Source organism: Scyliorhinus torazame, chromosome 30 (assembly GCF_047496885.1).
Source record: "Scyliorhinus torazame isolate Kashiwa2021f chromosome 30, sScyTor2.1, whole genome shotgun sequence".
NCBI classification, from domain to species: domain Eukaryota; kingdom Metazoa; phylum Chordata; class Chondrichthyes; order Carcharhiniformes; family Scyliorhinidae; genus Scyliorhinus; species Scyliorhinus torazame.
Genome location: NC_092736.1, coordinates 22,764,867 through 22,792,380, shown reverse-complemented (window position 1 = coordinate 22,792,380; position 27,514 = coordinate 22,764,867). Strand labels below are relative to the sequence as shown.

The window sequence follows — 27,514 nt, the reverse complement described above, 5'->3', positions numbered from 1 at the left end:
CTGGTATGGAGGGCATAAGCTATGAGGAGCGATTGAATAAACTCGGTTTGTTCTCACTGGAACGAAGGAGGTTGAGGGGCGACCTGATAGAGGTATACAAAATTATGAGGGGCATAGACAGAGTGGATAGTCAGAGGCTTTTCCCCAGGGTAGAGGGGTCAATTACTAGGGGGCATAGGTTTAAGGTGAGAGGGGCAAAGTTTAGAGTAGATGTACGAGGCAAGTTTTTTACGCAGAGGGTAGTGGGTGCCTGGAACTCACTACCGGAGGAGGTAGTGGAGGCAGGGACGATAGGGACATTTAAGGGGCATCTTGACAAATATATGAATAGGATGGGAATAGAAGGATACGGACCCAGGAAGTGTAGAAGATTGTAGTTTAGTCGGGCAGTATGGTCGGCACGGGCTTGGAGGGCCGAAGGGCCTGTTCCTGTGCTGTACATTTCTTTGTTCTTTGTTCTTTGTATTCTGAATTCTCCATCAGTGTACTCGAACAGATGCTGGAATGTGGAGACTAGGGGATTTTCACAGGAACTTCATTGCAGTGTTAAGGGAAGCCTACTTGTGACAGTAATAAAGATTATTTTATTATTAAAAGCTTAAATTTCAACCTTTTGAGAATTGAATACCAAAACCCTAATATTTACAGGCAGGTGGTAAGGGAGCAGGGGCAACCATCAACAACTGAGGAACCAGGAATGCAGGAAACGCGGAGGTCCGGCTGAATTTAACTGACATTTCAGATTTTTAAAACTCAATTTGCTTCCTGGTGGCTAGCCAGGAAGTTGTCTGGTGGGAGAGACAAGGCAATAGAACAGATTTTTTTTTTTTTGGGGGGGGGGGGGGGGTGAAATTAGTTTGAAATGGGCATGGACGAGAAGGAGAGGGGGAGAAATAGATTGTAAGAGAGGTGGGGGTTGAAGAAGGGGAGACTGCAAGGGAGGTGGGGGAAGAAGAAAGGGAGACCGAAATGTGGGCTGAGGGGGGAGAGGAAAAGTAAGGGAGACTGAAGGAGGGGGTGGAGGGGAGACTGTTCTTACCTCCTTTTACTTCCCAGGTTTCTGTGCATCTGGGAAGCTTGGCCCACTGACACTCAATCAAATTGATAACATACTTCTGGAGCTCACTTTACTCATCCATTCCCAAAACATCCCCAGTTAAACCGGAAATAGGCCCACTCCATGTGGGTTCGGTTCATGCGGTCCATTTAAGAATTGAACTCCTGCCCCCCTCTCATCTGTCCTATATTGCTGGCACAACTTGAATTGTGGGAACTGTTGCATTTCTTTAAACCAGTTGGACTTTATGGATGTCTGTTGAATGTACAATTGTATTTCACCATGGAAAACCTATTTTTAAAAAACTTTTTATTGCAACTACAATAGAAGCAGGGAGAAGTGGAGGAGGAGGATGAAAATCTTCCTATCCAGGAGGTGTCCTTTGATCCTGAGAAAACCCAGTGTTGTGTGGTGGAGAATGGACAAGTTCTGACTCATGGTAGTGGTGGAAAGGGCTATGGTTTAGCATCAACTGGAATTGCTTCTGGATGTTACCAGTGGAAGGTATGCCCATAATTAAATGCAGAATATATAAAACTTTGAGTTTCCATTTTCAAACTTGATCCAGTTTGATGAGGCGGTATCAAACCAACTGGTTTTAAACTTTACTTTCTAGTTCTACATAGTGAAAGAAAATCGAGGCAATGAAGGCACGTGTGTGGGAGTATCCCGCTGGCCTGTGCATGATTTCAACCATCGGACTACCTCCGACATGTGGCTGTACAGGGCTTACAGTGGTAATCTTTACCACAACGGGGAACAGACACTCACTCTCTTCAGCTTTACTCAAGGAGACTACATAACATGTGTGTTGGATATGGAGGCCAGGACCATCTCATTTGGAAAAAATGGAGAGGTGAACGAATCTAAGTATTCTTTTGTTTGTAAACTGCACAATCAGTCAGAACAGTACGGTGCAGAAATTTTCCAATATCCATTTTGCAAAGGAAGATGTGCCTTTCATCTTTTTATAAAAATGAAGTGTCGAGTTGTGCAGATCTTCCTAAACTGTTGCAATTTATAATGCAAACAATCACCAGTCTTGAATTCCCAGTGATTGAGCAAGTTGGTCTTATTTTTTGGATTCAGCAATATAAGGAGCTCTTGTTATAAAGGGGCTTTTCACAGTAACTTCATTGAAGCCTACTTGTGACCATAAGTTATTATTATTATACTGAAGGAGCCTGCCTTCAGAAATGTAGTGGGTTCCTTGAATGAAGATCTGATCTTGAACGATCTCTGTGGGCATTAGAGCAGATGAAAGGTTGCAGGGGGAGGGGGGGGGGGGGGGGGCTTGAAACAATGAGCACGTTGTTTTCTGTCGGTACTGAGTGTTAATGTGGTATTTTTTGAACAGTTGGCCACCATGGTAATCAATGACCAGTTGACGCAACAACATTTTTTTTTTTTTTTTTTTTGAAGTGCAACATCTTCAAAATATCAAGTGTTACCGAGATGAGAATTAGAGTAAATAAAGAGCAGGGTGCTGGATTTTCAGGAAGTGTGGCTAGAGAAAGGGCAGTTAGCAGTGAGAACTTTTACAATCCCTGTGGGGAAACCAAAATAACCAAATCTAGTGAATGACCCCTCCTAAATGTACAGATTAGCAAAATAATTTGCTTTTTGTAGCTTTTGCTTTTTTAAAAAAAAAATAAAAAAATTTTTTTTTTTATTCTCCTTTTTCACATTTTCTCCCACATTTACATCCATCAACAATAAACAATAGTCAGCAAGATATGTCAATCCCCATAATAACAACGATCCCATCCGCCCACCAACCCCCAAACCTCAGCCCACATGTTTACATAAACAAATGACAAAAAGGAATCCGGGATTACCCATAGTCACCCTTAATCTACACAGCACCCCAACTAATGTTCGATGTTATCCAGTTCTTCAAAGAGCATAATAAATAGTGCCCATGACTTGTAGAACCCCTCCGAGCTTCCCCTCAGTTCGAACTTAACCTTCTCAAGGGTCAAGTATTCCAACAGGCCCCCCCGCCACGCCAGGGCACTGGGTGGAGAGGCTGTTCTCCATCCCAGCAGGATCCGCCTTCGGGCGATCAACGAGGCGAAGGCTATGATATCTGCCTCCGCTCCCGTTTCCAACCCTGGCTGGTCCGACACCCCGAATATGGCCTCCTGGGGACCCGGGTCCAGTTTCACACGTACCACCTTGGAAATTACCCTAAACACCTCCTTCCAGTACTCCCCTAGCTTTGGACAGGACCAAAACATAGGAACGTGATTCGTGCCCCCCCCGCAACGCTCACACACATCCTCTACTCCTTCAAAAAAATCGGCTCATCTTCGCCCTCGTGAGATGTGCTCTGTATACCACCTTCAGCTGTATCAGCCCCAACCTCACACATGAGGTGGAGGCATTCACTCTCTGGAGCACCTCACACCAGACCCCCTCCTCTATAACCTCTCCCAGCTCTTCTTCACACTTTGCTTTGATCCCTTCCAGTGGTGCCTTATCCTCTTCCAAAATAGCTCCGTACACCGCTGACACTGCCCCCTTCTCCAGTCCCCTTGTCGTCAACACCTCCTCCAGCAGCTTTTGCTTTTTAACGTTGTTCAGAACCAACCCAAATTACACATCAATTAACAGACAAATGATACTTGTAATAAAACGGTAAATTTCACATTAAATGGTCGTTATAACAAAGATACGTCTTGTGCAACCACAAGCATTGGTATCATTCCTCGCGAAAATGTAGCGCTGCATAGTGCCACAATATGATGATGTTCATTCACGTAGAGTAGGTCAGGAGTCCTGTCCAACAACAGCTTCCACCTGAGTTTCACCGGTATGATTATCGTCAGTGAGGCACATTTCTACGAACATTCCCTGCTTTGAACTATAACCGTCCTGATGGTGTAGCTTTCCAGGGCTGCCCTTCAACCAACCAACTAAAAACACGGTTCATGGTTTGGCCACTTCTGCGACAACATCCAACTCTTTAGCCTCTTTGAGAATTTCTCCCAGAGTTCCACGTTTTAGGTCTTTTTAAACAACTCGCAGGGTGCCACTAGAGCTTTGACAAAGAGTCATCCAGACTCAAAACGTTAGCTCCGCTCTCTCTCCACGATGCTGTCAGACTGGCTGAGATTGTCCAGCATTTTACACTTTTGCCTCCAGGAGCTCCTGTCTCCTATCCTGCCAAACAGAAAAACAGACCTTTTCCCTTGAAATGATTTGCTTTTTCTCACAATTCTCTGTTCCTCTTTCTGTCTTTGTTTCTTTTTGTGCCTGCATCTGTGCCTTCACCCTCCGCCCCTACCTCTTGTAGCTCTCTTTTGTCTGACCATATGGTTTCTGCTCTTGCAATTCCAACAGGAAGAATATCTTCCAGGTCATGGGTTGTCCGGTCACACAGACTAGTATTTCTTATTATCCAAGAAAATTGCAATCGATCCCTTTTACAGTTGGAGCAAGCTATTCAAGCATTCTTAAAAACTAATACAGATGCCACAGACATCTTAAAGAAATAACATTACAAACGTTTACTGGTTGTAATGCGTCTGGGTCAAAGGTCAGCATAGGGTACAATTCTCTGACTCCACTTTGGAAGTACCTGAAAATTTAAGTCCAAAGTCTTTTGAAAAATGCAAGAAATCTTCAACCTAGTAATTTAGGGTCTCAGCAAATCTGTTTATTTAGGGTATTTGCTATACTTAATGTGCTAATCCAAGTACAGCTCTGCGGGAGATTGCTTGAGAAAATGTTATCATACACTTTGCTACTTTCATTGATCTGGAGTACATTAAAATTAAGCCTTATTTGGTTTTGCTTTCCTTCCAGGAGCCCAAATTAGCTTTTGAAGATGTGGATGCAACTGAATTATACCCTTGTGTAATGTTCTATAGCAGCAACCCTGGTGAAAAGGTAAAGACTTTTTTTTTTCCACATACTGGCATGTTTTCTGTGGGACGGTCACAGCAAGTCACAGGATAAACAGCCAAGACATATGAAAATGCGCTGTTGATGTTGCAACAGTGAAAGTCAGGCATGTCAGTCTTCGACCAGTAATGTTTGGTGTTCCTGCAGGTTGTGCATTTTTAACTGTATCCAACTCAGTGCAAAACAGAAGCAACCCCGGTTTAATATAAAAACAAAAAATGACTGGGAATATTCAGTGAGTCTGGTAGCATCCGGACAGAGAGAGTTCATGCTTCAGGTTGATGGTCTCGCTGAGACATGGAGGTGCCCACTCTTGGATTCTTTCAAACATGATGAGAGGTTTATGAGGAGATGTTACTCATACAGTCTAAGATGGAGCTTGTGTAAACACTGCTGACTTCACTACAGATCATGAGACACCTCACCAGCGGGGATTTGATACATAATGCCGCTCCCCCTTTACTTCATAATACCCCTCCCCTTTTACTTCATTAGTGCAATGTCATTTTTACAACAGACCCGCTTGTGTAGTATCTCTATATACAACTCAATAAGACAGTCTCTCAGGTGGACGTCTATTCCTTTTTGGTTGAATCCAACATTCTGGAACCTGGCTACTTGAGATATTGAATATGTCCTCTTTTCCTTCCTTCAGTAGGTGGCACTTCCTGGGAAGTTACTCCAGTGCCCGTCTCTACAGGTATTGGAAAGCTCTCAGAAACCTAATCTGAACTTGCCTGTGTTCATAGATCATAGAATTTACAGTGCAGAAGGAGGCCATTCGGCCCATCAAGTCTCCACAGGCCCATGGAAAGATCACCCCATCTAAGCCCACGCCTCTACCCTATCCCATCTAACCTTTTTGGTCACTAAGGGCAATTTAGCATGGTCAATCCACCTAACCGACACATCTTTGGACTGTGGGAGGAAACCGGAGCAACCGGAGGAAACCCACGCTTTGGTTTGGCAAAAAATCACATGTGCGACGTGATTATTTTAAATAACTTTTTCTGACACGTTTCTCTAGTCAACTGATTCTTTAATTTTAATGTACAATTTTAATTACTTTTTTCGAGATGCAGTTGTGTTGTCCCTTGCTCATCCTCGAGAGAAGTTTCCACATGGTTGCTTGCGAATGCTGCCCACTCCACTGCCGTGCGTTCCGCCATTGGCAGTGTAACCAAACTGATGACCTCCGTGCTTTTGCTCAGCTTCTATGCTGACCAGCTGGAAACTTCCCCCAGTGTTGGGCAGGTTCAACAAATCAAATGGAAGGCTCGAATTAAAGTGCTACTAATTAAATGGCACGGGAGGGCACATTAAGAGGGAAGGAGGAGATTCTCCCTGCAATTGCCTGTAACCTTTGGTAGTTTGCACTGAGTGCTGAATTTGGTGCATTTGAGTGCTATAGTGAGAGTTTGGTGACTGAGGGAGTGCTGAATTTGGTGCATTTGAGTGCTATAGTGAGAGTTTGGTGACTGAGGGAGTTAGGTGAGGAGGGATTAAGGTGCTCCTTTCATTTCGTTTCCTACATTTCCGCAAAGAGCGAGAAGGGAGCCAGGAGTTTACAGAGAGTGCAGCTGACTGGGAGCAGAGTCGGAGGGCGGAGGTCCAGTTGGTCCACAGGGCAGCTATGTTCTGTAAGGTAAGAGGGGGTGGAGACTAGGTCAGTTGCATGCTCCTCCTGTGGGATGTGGGTGGTGAGGGATACCACCGGTGTCCCCGCTGACTATACCTGCGGGAAGTGCACCCAACTCCAGCTCCTCAAAGACCGTGTTAGGGAACTGGAGCTGAAGCTGGATGAACTTCGGATCATCCGGGAGGCAGAGTGGGTGATAGAGAAGAGTTACAGGGAGGTAACCACACCCAAGGTACAGGACAAGAGTAGCTGGGTTACAGTCAGGGGAAAGAAAACAAACAGGCAGACAGTGCAGGGATCCCTCGTGGCTGTTCCCCTTCAAAACAAGTATACCATTTTGTATGCTGTTGTTGGGGGGGGGGATGACCTACTGGGGGAAGGCCCTAGCGGCCAGGTGTCTGGCTCTGGGGCCCAGAAGGGAAGGGGGGAGAATAGAAAAGCAATAGTAATAGGAGATTCAATGGTTAGGGGAATAGATAGGAGATTCTGTGGTTGCGAGCGAGACTCCCGGAAGGTATGTTGCCTCCAGGGTGCCAGGGCCAGGGATGTCTCGGATCGTGTCTTCAGGATCCTTAAGAGGGAGGGGGAGCAGCCAGAAGTCGTGGTGCACGTTGGTACCAACGACGTAGATAGGAAAAGGGGTGTGGAGGTAATAAACTAGTTTAGGGAGTTAGGCTGGAAGTTAAAAGCCAGGACAGACAGAGTAGTCATCTCTGGTTTGTTGCCGGTGCCACGTGATAGTGAGGCTAGGAATAGGGAGAGAGTGCAGTTGAACATGTGGCTGCAGGAATGGTGTAGGAGGGAGGCTTCAGGTATTTGGATAATTGGAGCGCATTCTGGGGAAGGTGGGACCTGTACAAGCAGGACAGGTTGCATCTGAACCAGAGGGGCACCAATATTCTGTGGGGGAGGTTTTCTAGTACTCTTCGAGAGGGTTTAAACTAATTTGACAGGGGAATGGGAACCGGATTTGTAGTCCAGCAACTAAGGTAGCCGATATTCAGGACGCCAAAGCGTGTAGTGAGGCAGTGGGGAAGGGAACACTGACAAAGGAGAGTACTTGCAGGCACGGAGATGGGTTGAAGTGTGTATACTTTATGCAAGAAGCATCAGGAATAAGGTGGGTGAACTTAAGGCATGGATCGGTACTTGGGACTACAAAGTGGTGGCCATCACGAAAACCTGGATAGAAGAGGGGCAGAAATGGTTGTTGGAGGTCCCTGGTTATAGATGTTTCAATAAGATTAGGGAGGGTGGTAAAAGAGGTGGGGGGTGGCATTGTTAATTAGAGATAGTATAACAGCTGCAGAAAGGCAGTTCGAGGAGTATCTGCCTACTGAGGTAGTATGGGTTGAAGTCAGAAATAGGAAAGGAGCAGTCACCTTGTTAGTTTTCTATCGGCCCCCCAATAGTAGCAGAGATGTGGAGGAACAGATTGGGAAACCGATTTTGGAAAGGTGCAGAAGTCACAGGGTAGTAGTCATGGGTGACTTCAACTTCCCAAACATTGAGTGGAAATTCTTTAGATCAAATAGTTTGGATGGGGTGGTGTTTGTGCAATGTGTCCAGGAAGCTTTTCTAACACAGTATGTAGATTGTCCGACCAGAGGGGAGGCCATTTGGTACTTGGTAATGAACCAGGGCAAGTGATAGATTTGTTAGTGGGGGAGCATTTTGGAGATAGTGACCACAATTCTGTGACTTTCACTTTAGTAATGGAGAGGGATAGGTGCGTGCAAATGGGCAAGGTTTACAATTGGGGGAAGGGTAAATACGATGTTGTCAGACGAGAATTGAAGTGCATAAGTTGGGAACATAGGCTGTCAGGGAAGGACACAAGTGAAATGTGGAACTTGTTCAAGGAACAGATACTACATGTCCTTGACATGTATGTCCCTGTCAGGCAGGGAAGAGATGGTCGAGTGAGGGAACCATGGTTGACAAGAGAGGTTGAATGTCTTGTTAACAGGAAAAAGGAGACTTTTGTAAGGTTGAGGAAACGAGGTTCAGGCAGGGCGCTGGAGGGATACAAGATAGCCAGGAGGGAACTGAAGAAAGGGATTAGGAGAGCTAAGAGAGGGCATGAACAATCTTTGGCGGGTAGGATCAAGGAAAACCCCAAGGCCTTTTACACATATGTGAGAAATATGAGAATGACTAGAGCGAGTGTAGGTCCGATCAAGGACAGTAGCGGGAGATTGTGTATTGAGTCTGAAGAGATAGGAGAGGTCTTGAACGAGTACTTTTCTTCTGTATTTACAAATGAGAGGGGCCATATTGATGGAGAGGACAGTATGAAACAGACTGGTAAGCTCGAGGAAATATTTGTTAGGAAGAAAGACGTGTTGGGCATTTTGAGAAACTTGAGGATAGTCCCCCGGGCCTGCCAGGATATATCCAAGGATTCTATGGGAAGCAAGAGATGAAATTGCAGAGCCGTTGGCAATTATCTTTTCGTCCTCACTGTCAACAGGGGTGGTACCAGGGGATTGGAGAGTGGCGAATGTCGTGTCCCTGTTCAAAAAAGGGACTAGGGATAACCCTCGGAATTACAGGCCAGTTAGTCTTACTTCGGTGTTAGGCAAAGTAATGGAAAGGGTACTGAAGGATAGGATTTCTGAGCATCTGGAGCGACACTGCTTGATTAGGGATAGTCAGCACGGATTTGTGAGTGGTAGATCTTGCTTTACAAGTCTTATTGAATTCTTTGAGGAGGTGACCAAGCATGTGGATGAAGGTAAAGCAGTGGATGTAGTGTACATGGATTTTAGTAAGGCATTTGATAAGGTTCCCCATGGTAGGCTTATGCAGAAAGTAAGGAGGCATGGGATAGTGGGAAATTTGGCCAATTGGATAACAAATTGGCTAACCGATAGAAGTCAGAGAGTGGTGGTGGGTGGCAAATATTCAGCCTGGATCCCAGTTACCAGTGGCGTACCACAGGGATCAGTTCTGGGTCCTCTACTGTTTGTGATTTTCATTAATGACTTGGATGAGGGAGTTGAAGGGTGGGTCAGTAAATTTGCAGACGATACGAAGAATGGTGGAGTTGTGGATAGTGAGGAGGGCTGTTGTCGGCTGCAAAGAGATAAATAGGATGCAGAGCTGGGCTGAGAAGTGGCAGATGGAGTTTAACCCTGGAAAGTGTGAGGTTGTCCATTTTGGAAGGACAAATATGATTGCGGAATACAGGGTTAACGGTAGGGTTCTTGGCAATATGGAGGTGCAGAGAGATCTTGGGGTCTATGTTCATACATCTTTGAAAGTTGCCACTCAAATGGATAGAGCTGTGTAGAAGGCCTATGGTGTGCTCGCGTTCATTAACAGAGGGATTGAATTTAAGAGCCGTGAGGTGATGATGCAGCTGTACAAAACTTTGGTAAGGCCACATTTGGAGCACTGTGTACAGTTCTGGTCGCCTCATTTTAGGAAGGATGTGGAAGCTTTGGAAAAGGTGCAAAGGAGATTTACCAGGATGTTACCTGGAATGGAGAGTAGGTCTTAGGAGGAAAGGTTGAGGGTGCTAGGCCTTTTCTCATTAGAACGGAGAAGGATGAGGGGCGACTTGATAGAGGTTTATAAGATGATCAGGGGAATAGATAGAGTAGACAGTCAGAGACTTTTTCCCCGGGTGGAACAAACCATTACAAGGGGACATAAATTTAAGGTGAATGGTAGAAGATATAGGGGGATGTCAGTGGTAGGTTCTTTACCCAGAGAGTAGTGGGGACATGGAATGCACTGCCTGTGGAAGTAGTTGAGTCGGAAACATTAGGGACCTTCAAGCTGTTATTGGATAGGTACATGGATTAAGGTAGAATGATATAGTGTAGATTAATTTGTTCTTGAGGGCAGTGCGGTAGCATTGTGGATGGCGCGGTTGCTTCGCGGCTCCAGGGTCCCGCGTTCGATTCCGGCTTGGGTCACTCTCTGTGCGGAGTCTGCGTGTCCTCCCCGTGTGTGCGTGGGTTTCCTCCGGGTGCTCCGGTTTCCTCCCGCGGTTCGGGGATGTGCAGGTTGGGTGGATTGGCCATGGTGAATTGCCCTTAGTGTTGGGTGGAGGTGTTGACCTTGGGTAGGGTGCTCTTTCCAAGAGCCGGTGCAGACTCAATGGGCCGAATGGCCTCCTGCACTGTAAATTCTATGATAATCTATGATTAATCTAGGACAAAGGTTCGGCACAACATCGTGGGCCAAAGGGTCTGTTCTGTGCTGTATTTTTCTATGTTCTTTCCACAAGTTCAGTTGCTCCATCCCCTGTATCTGCCTCACTACATGTTTCACCCTCTGGGTATACTTTCTGCCTCGTGAGGTTGTTCCTATTGGTGCAGTTCAGATATGTGGCTGCTGGAAACTGGGATGGCGTCGCATCTCAACAACTCTGCTCATTGATGAATTATACAATTGCTGGGGCTGTTGTTAGCATTTCTGCACCTGCAGGGCAGCATGATGGCGCAGTGGGTTAGCCCTGCTGCCTCACGGCGCCAATGTCCCAGGTTCGATCCCGGCTCTGGGTCACTGTCCGTGTGGCAGTTGCACATTCTCCCCGTGTTTGTGTGGGTCTCGCCCCCACAACCCAAAGATGTGCAGGGTAGGTGGATTGGCCACGCTAAATTGCCCCTTAATTGGAAAAAACTAATTGGGTACTCTAAATTTAAAAAAAAAAAAAAAAAAATTCTGCACCTGCAATAAAAATCCTTTTATTGTTATGGGCCGGGGCTTAGAAACTCCAAAGTATATTACGAAGTTCACCTGACCTACAACCTTTATGTTGAATTTGGCTGGGATGAAAAAAGAGCCTTCCGTTCAGGTGGGATTTACACTTTAATCGAAACAAGCTTTATTCTCAGAACTTAGTTCACATGTGTGTATATATATGTGTGTGTGTGTAAACACACCAAGAATTTTCATCAATTACAAACATAACGACACCACGCTACTACAGTAATCTAGTTATAACACTTAATGAATTCCCCCTTAACTGTTCCAATTCAAAACCAAAATCCAATAAACCAAAAATCCCTTTTCAAGGGCGTGGCCCAGCACACTGCATTCTCACTTGACTAAGACTGGTCCTGTTACTGAAATTCTAATCCAATTTTCAACCAGCAGTTTCACCTCCTTCCAGAAAACAATTATATATCCAAAGCCACCGCCAAGGTGGTTTACTGGAACAGCTATTTAAAATGAAAATAGAGAGACAGACAAAAAACAGTTCTTTTCCCTGTCTGTAGTCCACAGCAGTCAAAAACTGAAAGTGAAACTAAACAAACCTCTCAGCCACAGCTCAGTTCCACCTGCGAAATGACATCACTGAAGCCATGTGATAAGACAAAAACCTTAAAGGGACACTCCCATGACATTACGAACAAAGAATGTTTATGCGTGAAATTTCCACGTCACAAAATAGTAATGAACTTTAGGCATGAACAAGAAATCTGCTTGTAGAAATATGCATTGCTCCAGATTTGGTGGACACTGGGGTACTGGATGCGTGATTGGGTAGTTTTGAAAAATCTGTTACTGGAACTGCCGATTGTCATAGAATCGTAGAATTTACAGTGCAGAAGGAGGCCATTTGGCCCATCGAGTCTGCACCAGCCCTTGGAAAGAGCACCCCACTTAAGCCCGCATCTCCCCCTATCCCCGTAATTCACTAACCCCACCTAACCTTTTTGGACACTAAGGGCAATTTATCATGGCCAATCCACCTAACCTGCACATCTTTGGACTGTGGGAGGAAACCGGAGCACCCGGAGGAAATCCATGCAGAACGGGGAGAACGTGCAAACTCCACACAGACAGTCACCCAAGCCGGAATCAAACCTGGGACTCTGGAGCTGTGAAGCAACTGTGCTACCGTGCTGCCCGTAACATTTCATTGTAACATTATTTCTAACATTGATTATAACATTTCATTGAAATTAATGTTAGCCACTTTTATATTGAAGCTATGCTTTTGTTTTATTGTATTCAAGTCTAAACATTTATTTTGCTTTTAGGTTAAAATCTGTGAAATGCAGATGCGGGGCACACCTCGGGATCTACTACCTGGCGACCCTATCTGTAGTCCTGTAGCCACTGTGCTGGCAGAGGCCACTATCCAACTCATCCGTATTCTGCACCGTACAGACAAGTGGACCCACTGTATAAACAAAAATATGATGGACCGTTTGCAGAAAGTCAAATCTTGCATCAAAGAAGTCAACCACAAATTAAAAAAGAGTCGCTCTGTGCAAAGCAGAGAGGAACATGAAATTAAGGAAGAAGGTAAAGAGGAGGAAAGAGGAAAATACAGCAAGCATGGTTTGGCAGAGCTCACGGAAATCCAGCTGAGAACCCTGTGCACTGAGGTGTGGCCTGTGCTGGCAGTAATCGGCGGTGTGGATACAGGCCTTCGAGTTGGAGGGAGGTGCATCCACAAGCAGACTGGGAGGCATGCCACTCTTTTAGGCGTCGTCAAGGAAGGGAGCGCTTCAGCAAAGGTGCAGTGGGACGATGCAGAAATAACAATAAGGTAGGTACAATGCAAGTCTTAAGTGGAACTGACTAACTGGCTTAGGTTCCTAATATTTATAGCGCAAGTGCCCATACACTTTCTCTCTGCATTTGTAGATATTAGATCTCCTATTGTGTTGCCCATGGTGAGCTACCAAAGGTTTTAGCAGCATTGTGTGACAGGAAAAGTATTTGAGAAAATGTTAGACTTTTTAATAATACAGATTCTAATCATGTAGATTATGCATATATCCCTGTAGCAGGCCACATTCAAACTAAGTGCAGGTTAGAGAATTAGTGACCATGTTTGTAGCCTTTGTCCTTCAACTGTATCCCGTATCAGCCTCCCCGAACAGGTGCCGGAATGTGGCAACTAGGGGCTTTTCACAGTAACTTCATTTGAAGCCTACTTGTGACAAGTGATTTTCATTTCATTTCATTTCATTTCAACTGTGGCTCACCACTAGAGAATGGGAGCCGTGAATTAATTCCATATTTAAAACATAAAGTTTACCAAACAAAATGTAATTTTACATATTTGTTCACCATACATAAATGTAGTTGGACATGGAAGACTGGCTGGCTGCATTCTGTACCTTCGCATTTTTTTCAGAATCATTTGTCTTTGAAAGGTAACATGAGGGTGTGATTTTCTTTTTTGAACTCTAACGAAGGCATAAAGTTTATTGCATTTCTTTTGACCCCCAGAAATGTATTTTTTAAAAAAAATATGTTTATTAAGAATTTTTAAACACAATTTTCAACCATACAAACAAACCCCCCCCCCCCCCGTAACAAAAAGAAAGGAAAACTCGCATAGCGAGACATAAACATGGCAAATCCCCCCCCCCCGGGTTGCTGCTGCTGTCGACCGAACTTCATCTAACGCTCCGCGAGATAGTCTAGGAACGGTTGCCACCGCCTGGAGAACCCCTGCACAGACCCTCTCAGGGCAAACTTTATCCTCTCCAACTTGATAAACCCTGCCATGTCATTTATCCAGGCCTCCACACTGGGTGGCTTCGCATCTTTCCACACTAACAAGATCCTTCGCCGGGCTACCAGGGACGCAAAGGCCAGAATGCCGGCCTCTTTCGCCTCCTGCACTCCCGGCTCATCCGCTACTCCAAATAATGCTAGCCCCCAGCTTGGCTTGACCTGGACTTTCACCACCTTAGATATAGTTCTCGCAACTCCCCTCCAGAACCCATCCAGTGCCGGGCACGACCAAAACATATGGGCATGGTTCGCCGGGCTTCCTGAGCACATCCCACATCTGTCCTCCACCCCAAAGAACCTACTCCACCTCGCCCCCGTCATATGCGCTCTGTGAACAACCTTAAATTGTATCAGGCTAAGCCTGGCACACGGCCCACAGACCCTCCTCAATCTCCTCCCCCAGCTCCTCTTCCCATTTGCCCTTCAGCTCCTCTACCAAAGCCTCCCCCTCTTCTTTCATCTCCTGGTATATCGCCGACACCTTGCCCTCTCCGACCCATACGCCCGAAATCACCCTGTCTTGAACCCCCTGTGCCGGGAGCAGCGGGAATTCCCTCAGCTGCCGCCTCACAAACGCCCTCACTTGCATGTACCTGAAAGCGTTTCCCGGGGGTAGTCCAAACCTCTCCTCCAGCGCCCCTAAGCTCGCAAACGTCCCATCGATGAACAGGTCCCCCATTCTTCTAATCCCTGCCCGATGCCAGCTCTGAAACCCCCCCCGTCCATCCTTCCTGGGACAAACCGATGGTTATCTCTGATCGGGGACCACACCGAGGCTCCCATCGCACCCTTGTGTCGTCTCCACTGCCCCCAGATCTTTAGCGTTGCCGCCACCACCGGACTCGTGGTGTGCCTTGTCGGCGAGAGCGGCAGCGGTGCCGTCACCAGCGCCCCCACGCTCGTTCCTTTGCAGGACGCCATCTCCAACCTCTTCCATGCCACCCCCTCTCCCTCCATCACCCACTTACGGATCATCGCCACGTTGGCTGCCCAGTAGTAGCCACCCAGATTCGGCAACGCCAGCCCTCTATCTCTACTACGCTCCAGAAACCCCCTCCTTACCCTCGGGGTCTTACTCGCCCACACAAAACCCATAATGCTCCTGCCTACCCTCTTAAAAAAGGGCCTTGGTGATCACAATTGGAAGGCATTGGATTACAAAAAGAAACCTCGGGAGGACCACCATTTTAATCGACTGCCCGCTAGCGAGAGTGGCAACATGTTCCACCGTTTAAAGTCCTCCTCCATCTGCTCCACCAGCTGCGTCAAATTAAGTTTGTGCAGGGTCCCCCAGCTCTTAGCTAACTGGATCCCCAAGTATCGGAAGCTCCTTTCCGTCGCCCTCAACGGTAGGTCATCTATCCCTCTTCACTGATCCCCCGGATGCACCACAAAGAGCTCACTCTTCCCTACATTGAGCTTGTAGCCCGAGAAGTCCCCAAACTCCCTTAGGATCTGCATGACCTCAACCATCCCCTCCACTGGGTCCGCCACATACAGCAACAGGTCGTCTGCGTACAGCGACACTCGATGCTCCTCTCCCCCCTCGAACCACCTCCCTCCATTTTCTGGAATCTCTTAATGCCATGGCCAAAGGTTCAATTGCTAATGCAAACAACAGGGGGGACAGGGGGCACCCCTGCCTCGTCCCTCGATACAGCCGAAAATACTCCGACCTCCGCCAATTCGTAACCACACTCGCCACCGGGGCTTTATATAGGAGCTTAACCCAACTGATAAACCCCTCCCCAAACCTCCGCAACACTTCCCAGAGATACTTCCACTCTACTCGGTCAAAGGCCTTCTCCACGTGCATAGCTGCCACTATCTCTGCCTCTCCCTCCACCGATGGCATCATTATCACGTTTAGGAGCCTTCGCACATTGGTATTAAGCTGCCTGCCCTTTACAAATACTATACGACCCGCATTTCAGTGGGTCCTTATCCCGCTTCAGGATCAAAGAGATCGTCACCTCCGACACTGTCGGGGGCAGGGTCCCTCCCTCCCTTGCCTCATTGAAAGTCCTTACCAGCAACGGGGCTAACAGGTCTACATACTTCCTATAGAACTCCACCGGGAACCCATCCGGTCCCGGGGCCTTCCCTGCCTGCATGCTCCCCAGTCCTTTAACCAGCTCCTTCACCCCAATTGGTGCCCCCAAACCAGCCACCTCTTGCTCCTCCACCCTCGGGAACCTCAGTTGGTCCAAGAATCGTCGCATCCCCTTTTTTCCCCCTGGGGGCTGGGACCTATACAGCTCCTCGTAGAAGGCCTTGAATGCCTCATTCATTTTCACCGCACTCCGCACCGTAGTTCCCCTTCCATCCTTGACTCCACCTATTTCCCTCGCTGCCATCCTCTTACGGAGCTGATGTGCCAGCATCCGGCTCGCCTTCTCCCCATACACATACATCGCCCCCTGTGCCTTCCTCCACTGTGCCTCTGCCTTCCCTGTGGTCAACGGGTCGAACTCCGTCTGGAGACTTCGTCTCTCCCTGAGTAGTCCCTCATCAGGGGCCTCTGCATATCTCCTGTCCACTCTTAAAATCTCCCCCACTAACCTCTCCCTTCCCCTGCCCTCTCTCTTCTCCCTATGAGCCCTGATGGAGATTAACTCTCCCCTGACCACCGCCTTCAGCGCCTCCCATACTACTCCCACCTGGACCTCCCCGTTGTCATTGGCCTCCAGATACCTTTCGATGCACCCTCTCGCACACTTCCTCGTCTGCCAGCAGTCTCACATCCAACCGCCACAGCGGGCGTTGGTCCCTCTCCTCCCCCAGCTCTAGTTCCACCCAGTGTGGGGCGTGGTCTGAAATGGCTATGGCCGAATACTCCGTTCCCTCCACTTTCGGGATCAATGCCCTGCCCAGAACAAAAAAAATCTATCCGGGAGTAGGCCTTGTGTACATGGGAGAAAAAAGAAAATTCTCTGGCCAAAGGCCTGGCAAATCTCCACGGATCTACTCCCCCCATGTGATCCATAAACCCCCTGAGCATCTTGGCCGCAGCCGGCCTCTTTCCGGTCCTAGAAAAGGAGCGATCCAGTGCTGGGTCCAACACTGTGTTGAAATCCCCACCCATTATCAAGCTTCATACCTCCAAGTCCGGAATACGCCCCAACATCCGTTTCATGAATCCAGCATCGTCCCAATTCGGGGCGTATAACGTTTACCAATACCCCTGCAACCTACCGCTCACCATCACGTATCGGCCTCCATTGTCCGCTACGATGTTCTTGGCCTCAAACGACACCCGCTTCCCCACCAGTATTGCCACCCCTCTATTCTTCGCATCCAGCCCCGAATGGAACACCTGTCCTACCCATCCCTTCCTTAACCTGACCTGATCTGCCACCTTCAGATGTGTCTCCTGAAGCATGACCACGTCTGCCTTCAGTCCCTTTAAGTGCGCGAACACTCGGGCCCTCTTAACCGGCCCATTTAGGCCTCTCACATTCCACGTGATCAGCCGGATTGGGGGGGCTACCCGCCCCCCACCCCCTGTCGACTAGCCATCTCCTATTTTAGGCCTGTCCCGTGCCCGCGTCTCCCGCAACCTCCAGTCACCCAGACGTATTGCCCTCTGTAATTGTTTCTCTGGCACCCAAATGTATATACACCTCCCCAGTTTCCGCGTCCCCCCCCCCCGCTCCGCTAGATCCGAATCCAGCTCTTATGCTTCCCCCATAATACTTCTGTAAGTCAGCTGACTCCTGCTGACCCCGACTTCCCCCGCCTTCCCGTTGACCCCCCCCCCCCCCCCCCGTGTGGAAATCCCTCCTCCTCGCGCTCCTCCATTTCCCCCCCCCCCTCCCTAACGCGGGAAAAAGCCCACACTTTCCTGAGCCAGCCCCGCCCCCTGTGGCGCAGCTCCTGTTGCGGCCTTATCCCAATTCCCCATCCCCGAGTCTCCCCTCCCTCCAGCACCGACGCCCACATTCCTCACTGTCCCCCCCCATCAAGAACTATTTCCCCCACCCCAATCTTCGTCCCACCCGTGAAACATTCTTTACCCATATTTACAACCCTGTATACAGTCAACATCTCCCCCACATCCACAGTCCCTCAGTTCGAGTCCAATTTTTCCGTTTGGATAAAGGTCCAAGCCTCTTGTGGCGTCTCGAAATAGTGGTGTCGGTCCTCATAGATTATCATAGAATTTACAGTGCGGAAGGAGGCCATTCAGCCCATCGAGTCTGCACCGGCTCTTGGAAAGAGCACCCTACCCAAGGTCAACACCTCCACCCTATCCCCATAAACCCCACCCAACCCTAAGGGCAATTTTGGACACTAAGGGCAATTTATCATGGCCAATTCACCTAACCTTCACATCTTTGGACTGTGGGAGGAAACCGGAGCACCCGGAGGAAACCCACGCACACACTGGGAGGATGTGCAGACTCCGCACAGACAGTGACCCAAGCCGGAATTGAACCTGGGACCCTGGAGCTGTGAAGCAATTGTGCTATCCACAATGCTACCGTGCTGCCCGATAAGTGACCCACAGTCGCGCTGGCTGCAGCATTCCGAATGTCACCCTTTTTTTATGCAGCACCGCCCTGGCCCGGTTGAAGCCAGCTCTCCTCTTTGCCACCTCCGTGCTCCAGTCCTGGTAAACTCGGATCACCGCATTCTCCCATCTGCTGCTCCGCTCCTTCTTGGCCCATCTCAGGACACTCTTTCTGTCCGCGAAGCGATGGAACCTCGCCACTATCGCCTTTGGCGGCTCGCCAGCCTTGGGTCTCCTCGCCAGGACCCGGTGAGCCCCTTCTAGCTCCAGGGGGCTCGGAGAGGCCTCTGCACCCATCAGGGAATGGAGCATGGTGCTCACATACGCCCCGGCATCAGCCCCCTCCACTCCTTCGGGGAGGCCCAGAATCCGGAGATTCTTCCTCCTCGACCTGTTCTCCAGGACCTCGAATCTCTCGGCCCACCTCTTGTGCAGCGCCTCGTGCGCCTCCATCTTCACCGCCAGGCCCAAGATCTCGTTCTCGTTAGTTTTGTCCTTCACCTCTTCCCGGAGCACAACCGCCTGGCCTTCTGGGTCTCCTTCAGCCCCTCGATCGCCAACAGCATTGGCACCAGCACCTCCTTTTTAAGGTCCTCCACGCAGCGCCTGAGAAACTCCTGCTGGTCCGGCCCCCATGCTGCTCGATCTCCGCCATCTTGTTTATTTTCTCCCTCGTTTCTGCCACTGCTCCAAAGCCTCTTTTTCCGCCGCTCCACTGCTAGTCCCCTCCATACACGACGGAAGGGGGACCTTACTTCACCTTCCCACACGGGATTTGGTCAAAAAATTTCCGTTGGGGCTCCTCCGGAGAGCCCAAAAGTCCGTTATAGCGGGAGCTGCCGAAATGTGCGGCTTAGCTCCGCATCGCCGCAACCGGAAGTCACCCCCAGAAATTTAAAGCACCCAATTCATTATTTTTTTCCAATTAAGGGGCAATTTAGCGTGATCAATCCACCTATCCTGCACATCTTTGGGCTGTGGGGGGGGGGTGAGACCCACGCAGACATGGGGAGAATGTGCAAGCTCCACACGGACAGTGACCCGGGGCCGGGATTGAACCCGGGTGCCGTGAGTCAGCAGTGCTAACCAGTGCACCACCATGCTGCCCGTACACTTATTGTATTTCCTGTCTAAATTGAAGCGATAACCTGAATTTTACTATGAGCGGCAAAGTTGCAGCTCACACCACTTTTTTTTTTTTTTATAAAGGCATGTTTTTAATTGGATTTTTGAACAAAGTATATTTACCGTTATGTATACAGATTTAAATATATATGTATACATAGAAGAGAAGGGAACGCACATAAGTAGGCATCTGTTTGTGGGGGGAGGGGGGAACGACGCGGAAACTGGGGAGGTACATATACATTTGGGTGCCAGAGAAACAATTACAGAGGGCAATACGTTAATGGATCTGGTGTTGGTGTTGTCACTTGCTTCTCCCAGACGGTTTTCGCTGCCGTTGTCGTCTCGCGTTCACCTCCGCTTCAGCCGTTCGTCCCGTCTTTCCCTTGCTCTCTACTCCTGTAGATGCCAAGTTTGTTATCGTCACAGCTCACGCCTCTGACCACAAAGAAAGCTTCCCATAAAGATCTAGCAATCGGTTGTGTGGTTTTCCCCATTCCTGACAGCAGTTTAAATCTTACACCAGGTCAAAGCGATCTCCAGACATGTAGCAGCACTGATGTCACTAAGCACTATAAGAAACCAAGTCACATTTAAGTATTCTCACAGACAGCAAAGCAGGAAGTTAAAAATGCTGAATTAAACTTTTGTTTTAGATTACCCAATTAATTTTTTCCAATTTTTAGGGGCAATTTAACATGGCCAATCCACCTACCCTGCACATCTTTGGGTTGTGGGAGTGAAACCCATGCAAACACTGGGAGAGAGTGCAAACTCCACAGAGACAGTGACCCAGAGCCGGGATTGAACCTGGGACCTCAGCACTGTGAGGCAGCAGTGCTATCCACTGCACCACCTTGCTGCCCTGAATTTAACTTTTCAAATTGACGATAGCGAAATAAAAGCTAAGAACTGAAATAAAGATCAACTTTATCATAAATTCCACATTTTTAATATGAAATTTGACACTTCCTAAGTGAAGAATTCGTTTTTGCAGAGCGAGGTGAGGGGTTTCTGCAATTTAAAAAAAAAAAACCCAGTCGCATCCCTTTTGACAAAGTCAAAGATTTTGCAACCAGACTAAGAATAGAAGAATGGAAGCTTTTGGCAGTATTTTCTTTGAATGCAGTCTGGAGAGATCTCCGTAACAAAAGGTAGAATCACTGGCAATAACTGCTGGATTTCTGCACAAGTGCCGACTCCAGAGGTTACCGTCTGATCCAGTATATTAATGATATTGATTGCTAACTGTTTGGTTGTCAGTACCACCTGAAAATCGAAGCTTTTCTGTTACAATATTGTCACAAACAGATTGTTTATCATGTGTGACCGAGCCCTTTTAACAAAACCCATTATACAGCTGTTGAACAATAGAAGACCCATCACTTCAGATTGTGAATTTGAGGCCAATACTTGACATCCAAATATAGCTCATTGATGAAACACAATGCTGCAAAAATAAAAGAGCTTTAGGGGGTAGGTAGGTTAATTTAAATTGTATAGTTCCTTAGAGTCCAGACATTTGGATCGGATATTTTCGACTCGGAGGAGCAGAAGCTACTAACATTTGGATATGGGTGTCTATTATGTTGTGCAATTTTAAAACCTACTGCGATGGAGAAGATTTTTGCAGGAATTGCTCATGTTTCTAATTTAACCTGGTGTGGATGTTGATTGCTAGTTAATATTTGATTTTTCCTAATTCTAATTGCTGAATTCTTCTAATCGCTAAAAAAGAAATAACATCAAAGAATGTAAGATTAATGGACATTTGAAAGTTTTGCTTGTGCCAGAATGTGTGTTTGCTCTAAAATTAGAGTTGATGATTTTAAACCGTCTAAAGGAAGCTGCTCGTTTATCTTTTGTCTATCCTCCCTTAAAAAAGTGAGTTTGGGCTTTTTAAAATTTTTGCTAATTCATAAACTTCATGTCTTTCTGCATTCATATACTTATTCTTCTATAACAGTCTTCTGTACATTCCTTCTTTCTATCCCTCACTTGCTTTCTCCCATGTCGTTCTGAATCTGATTAAAGCTTCCCTACTTCTTGGTCACCCAGTGACACACCACTGTACAACTTGGAGCCCTGTGACCCACTGCCTTTTGACGTCTCACGATTCCGTGGGTTGACCGCTTCCCTACTGCTAGACCTTACCTACCTAACCGGCATCCACGAGGATGGAGCCAAACAGAGTGCAAGAAGGCACGAGAAAAAGCACAGACATGAATCTGAAGAGCGAGCAGAGACTGAGCAGAAACCAGAGGCAGATCTCGCGAAAGAAACCAGTGATCAACGAGTGATAACGCAGTCGTCCGAGGAGGCGAAAGGCTTTATGCAAGCTTCCGTTTCTCGATCAGAAAACGACATTTCGGCTTGCACTATGGATTCTGTGCATCTTAGTTTAGATTCTCAGCACCATCCGCTCGAGGGAAAGCGGAAGCTCCACGAGAACGTGCTGCGAAATCATGACTTAGTTCAGTCGGAAATTCGAGCGGTTCAGTTGTCTTACTTGTGTCTTGGTGCTATGAAGGCACTCAGCGCTCTGCTTAGCTGCAGCAAGTATGCAGAACTGTTGCTGATCCCAAAGGTTTTAACTGAGAATGGCCACAATTCGGACTGTGCCGGGTCACCCGTTATTCAGGACGACGTGGAAATGAGAGCAGCCCTCCAGTTTCTGATGCGCCACATGGTGAAACGGGCTGTCATGCGCTCGCCAATTAAGAGAGCGTTGGGATTGTCGGACCTGGAGCGTGCGCAGGCCATGATTTATAAGCTGATTGTGAACTCGCTGCTGGACGATCAATTTGGTGGCAAAGTTAAACAAGGTATGCTTATTTCTGAATGTCAAGATGATCACGCATAGGCATTGCTTGTTTGATAGGTTTAGGAAATACTTTGTTTGGATTAGCCTATAATTCAGATATCAGATGCTATGTTGCTATAGTTTCCATGCTGATCTAATTAAAGCACAGTTAAATTGTGCTATATATTGATACACGCATGGAAGTACAGCACAGTACCACAGTACAATATTTGGTCAGTTTGATCGAGGTGCATTATATAAGATTTAACCTGTTTCCGCCTCTTGTTGCCCTGCACCAAACTCATTTTTAAACAGAACAGGAGAAAATTTACTCGGGCTGCGAATAAACTGGGTGGGGGAATGTTAGCTGATGGCCATTCTCGTGTTTTTTTTTGTGTGGTGCAGGGAGAAGGTGGTATATTTGCCCGCAAGGAATTTTGTCAGACCCCTTTCTGTCAGGTTTCTTTTATCTCCAATGGTATGGCTTAAGGGGTTCAACATTTGATGTGGACACCCACAAATAATCAGCACCCCTGTTCATCGCAAAAATTGACTAGCTGTCTCCAGCAAAAGGAGTAATTAGGTCTGTCTCTCCGGGTTCATTGCTGGTTAATGGCAAGATTGAGTTGAATATGAAGTGGGAAAACCTGTTTCATGTTCACCAGTTAGGACATCTGCAATGTTCTTAATTGCTTTCTTTAAAACGTTGGGATGAAAATTATGTGGGAACCAGTCACTCCTTAGTGTCATAATTTGCAGAGCTGTGGTGAAAAGGCAGGGAAATATCGTCACTAGGTGAATTACTCGTTCAGAGGGCCAGCACAGACATGACAGGCCAAATGGCCTCTTTCTGTGATGCAGCTATTCTGTGATTCTACGATTATTTTCCATGATTATATTAATATTGGTGATTCCCAGTGCCCGACTCAATATTAACTTGCTTTAGTGCATTGACCTCTTCTTCCACTGTAGATACTGATAAGTGACATCACTGTCATCTGTTTTCAAGGGACCTGCATTGCTGGCCATAGAATGCCTACAATGCAGCAGGAGGACATTCGGCCCATCGAGTCTGCACCTGCTCTCGGAAAGAGCATCTAGGCTAGATGGAGAGAAACTGTTTTCACTAGTTGGGAAAGTGGAGGACCATGGGGGCATAATCTGAAAAGACTAGATCCAGACCTTTCAGGAGTGAAAGTAGGAAATATTTCTTTGCACACAGGATGGTAGAATATTGGAAATAGCAATTGATATAACAGTTGTAAATCTTCTAGCTGAAATTGATAAATAATTGTTGACCCAATGTGTGAAGGGACATGGAATGTCTACTCCTGTTCCTACTTTCCAATATATAGAACCATAGAATTCCTACAGTGTAGAAAGAGGTCATTCGGTCCATCAAGTCCGAACCAGCCCCTGAAATATCACCCTATCTAGCCCAATTCTTTGCCCTATCCCCATAACCCCACCTAACCTGCATATCTTTGGGCACTATGGGGCAATTTAGAACAGTCCATCCACCTAATCTGCACATCTTTGGACTGTGGGAGGAAACCGGAGCACCCGGAGGAAACCCACGCTAACACGGGGAGAAAGTGCAAACTCCGCTCAGACAGTCGCCCAAGGCTGGAATTGAACCCGGGTCCCTGGCGCTGTGCGGCAGCAGTGCTAACAACTTTGCTACTGTGCGTTTATATTCCTAATATTGAACACCCTATGCTATTTTCATAGGTTGCATGCGAGTTCCCCACGTTTATATAGTTTAGTCTGTTTTTTTTTTAAATGCATGTTTTATTCGTACAGGGCTTGGATGTTTCATTTTAATAGGCAACAAGTAATTGGCCATTGTATAGTTTACAATTGACTCGTTTACAAATCCCTACTTTTACAAATTCTTGGCAGATGTCTCCCAGCAGCCTGAAGAAATGGATGCTCCAATACAGGCGCAAACACCTGTTACTACCAGCCCCTCTGCCTCCAGCACCACTTCGTTCATGAGCAGCTCTCTCGAGGACACCACCACTGCTACCACCCCTGTCACTGACACGGAAACCGTGCCTGCCTCCGAATCGCCAAGTGTAATGCCACTCAGCCTCCTACGGTACGTGCTGTCACACTCATTTGACTCCGTTTGAGTGGTTGGAAACTGTTTAATTTGTCATGGAAACAACAAATAAAAGCTCAGGCACTTAGCTGGAACTCATTAGTAAAAGTAACCCTTGTCAGATGGTGTGAATGTCTTTATGAATAGTTGTCGTACTTTTACCATGGCCATTTAAACCCAAATTGGAATGTGTAATGAAAATTAAATCTGGGGCCTCAACCTTGTAAAGAAAATGTTTCACGGTATGTTCCAAGTACTGGAAATTTGCAGGAATGTGTGATGTTTTAAGGATGGAGAAAGAAGGATTCAGATCAGATAGTGTTGATGGGCATGTGTCCCTTAATGCTTCTCTAGTCTTTACTGTGGAAGATATTAATCTATAATATTGTTTTCATCAGCCAAATGTTCTCCAGTTATCCAACTACCACATTATTGCCCACTCGACGGGCACAGACCCCACCTGTTTCTTCCTTGCCAACCTCTCCTTCAGAAGAGGTGGGTAGACGACAGAGCCTAACTTCACCTGAATCTCAGCCCACCCGGCAAACAAACCGAACAGGTACTGAACTTAATGCTTTTGCAACTTGAATAGAGACTTGATTGGATTTAATTTTTTTTCATCAGCTATCAATTTGCAAACTTTTATGGGTTGTATACATTGTTCTTGTTCACAAGCCATCAGTAACTTATTTCTGCTGCATGATACGAAAGACAATTTGATACCTGTTTGGCTACACTGTAGACTTATCAGAGAATCCCTACAGTGCAGAAGGCGACCATTCGGCCGATCAAGCCTGCATTGGTCCGAGCTCCGATGGTGCACCCTGCATAGGCCCAATCCCCCGCCTCTATTCCCTTAGCCCCATTTAACTTTTGGGCAATTGGGAGGCAATTGGACTGTGGGAGGAAACCGGAGCACCCGGAGGAAACCCACGCAGACACGGGGAGAAAGTGCAAATTCCACACAGACTGTCGCCCGATGTCGGAATTGAACCCAGGCCCCTGGTGCTGTGAGGCAGCAGTGCTAACCACTGTGCCACCCAATGTTAGACAAATTGTAGCAAATAACGGATTGCTTTCTTTAACACCCGTTTCCTGTCACAGCACAGCGTGGCTATTGCCACTGACATCGCCATTTTGCGTCCATTGTTCCGGCATCCTGTCAGCTGTTCTCTCACTGCCCTGCTAGCAGCTTCACTCACTGGTCCTCTTGCCATTTTGCAAGAGCAGCAAATGCAGCCAAGATATTCTCCGCATAGCAGATGCACCCAGCTTACTGCTCCATGGGCCAAAAGTAAATCAGTTTGAGTTATTGAAGTTTCTGTATTGCCTCTACGGTAGTTTGTTCTTCGGGCAAACTGTTTCTGTAGCTCCTTACTGATCCCAAAAACTCAACAAATTATTCCCAGTGATTAAAAAGGGAGGGGACATTGAGGGAGCGGATGGAATTCACCGCAAGTAGAGATGTGTTTGAGAAATTTTCCTTGTACTCTACATCATATCAAGCAGCTAACGTTTCCTTATAATTAGCAAATTTTTTTCTTGCAAGCTATGTTTAAAAACTAATAATTAAATATAATTGTGAAGTGTCACTAGCTAATTCGTTTTTTTGCTTATTTTGTTAGCCTCTTCTGATCCTAGTAGCAGACTTTCAACTTCACCGCCACCGCCACCCATTGCTGTTCCTCTCTTGGAAATGGGCTTTTCACTCAGACAGATTACAAAAGCCATGGAAGCCACAGGTAATTACATTTGTGCTCCTGTAGTGATGACCTTTTTGTAATGGATCGATTCCCTGGTAGAAGAACACTTCAGAATTGAGAATTAGAAAAATCCACTGGATCCATCGAGGGGAGGAAGTTTTGCTCTAACCCACCTTTGTTTGAACCTTGTTTTGCTTTTAATTTCGTGTCCTTTTAATTTGGTGCCTAGATCATAGAATCATAGAATTTACAGTGCAGAAGGAGGCCATTTGGCCCATCGAGTCTGCACCGGCCCTTGGAAAGTGCACCCCACTTACGCCCACACCTCCACCCCATCCCAGTAACCCCACCTAACCTTTTTGGACACTAAGGGGCAGTTTAGCATGGCCAATCCACCTAACCCGCCCATCGTTGGACTGTGGGAGGAAACTGGAGCACCCGGAGGAAACCCACACAGACATGGAAAGAACGTGCAAACTCTGCACAGACAGTGACCCAAGCCGGATTCGAACCTGGGACCCTGGAGCTGTGAAGCCACAGTGCTAACCACTGCTATCGTGTCGCCTACAAACCTGCCAACTGCCGAGCAGTTACGCAGCCCAGCATTTTAAAACCCCGGATCATGTTCTACTCCAGCTTTCCTCCAGTGAAAACAATTTGCCTGAGAGTTTCTCAAGATCATTCCTGTTCTGAAAGCATCCTTGTCCTAACTTTCTCCAGTGTGGCACTCCTCTCTGAGGCACAAGGTATGCTAAATGTGGCCTTCCCCGTGAACCTGACAAGTTCTACACGCAAATCCCCAGGATTGATCCAAGTATTTGCTTAGACTTGTTGTCGATGACTCCATGAATTGGTTATTGCTTCGTGTCAAGAGGGTGCTGTGTCCTGCCGCTGATGGCTTTCTGAGCAAGGAAGAAAATGACTGTTCAGAACCCACCAGGGTTCTGGTGATCTCCGATAACGTCCACTTCCAATTTCGACGCTAGTTTCCGGTCTATACTTAAGTTTATGTCAATTCCATGAATTATAATCTTCCCCAAAAAAAGGCCTGTATTTGGGACCCTATGCAATTCTTTTTGCAAGTATTTGGGAGAGAACTTCTACTCAAGCAGTGGCACCATCTCTGTATTTGCAATGCAGTTCTGCAAATCTAACTGGTAGATC

The 27,514-nt window shown here is 47.1% G+C and overlaps 1 protein-coding gene across 1 annotated transcript in view; it reads left to right on the top strand.

Moving 5' to 3' along the window:
- Nucleotides 1-27,514, top strand: part of LOC140404429 (probable E3 ubiquitin-protein ligase HERC1) — a 300,792-nt gene that overhangs the window by 169,601 nt on the left and 103,677 nt on the right. The window contains 8 exon segments of the mRNA XM_072492956.1: nucleotides 1,385-1,561; nucleotides 1,674-1,913; nucleotides 4,868-4,951; nucleotides 12,608-13,122; nucleotides 21,775-22,565; nucleotides 24,446-24,644; nucleotides 25,046-25,206; nucleotides 26,273-26,389. Of these exon segments, the coding sequence (XP_072349057.1) occupies nucleotides 1,385-1,561; nucleotides 1,674-1,913; nucleotides 4,868-4,951; nucleotides 12,608-13,122; nucleotides 21,775-22,565; nucleotides 24,446-24,644; nucleotides 25,046-25,206; nucleotides 26,273-26,389 (2,284 nt within the window).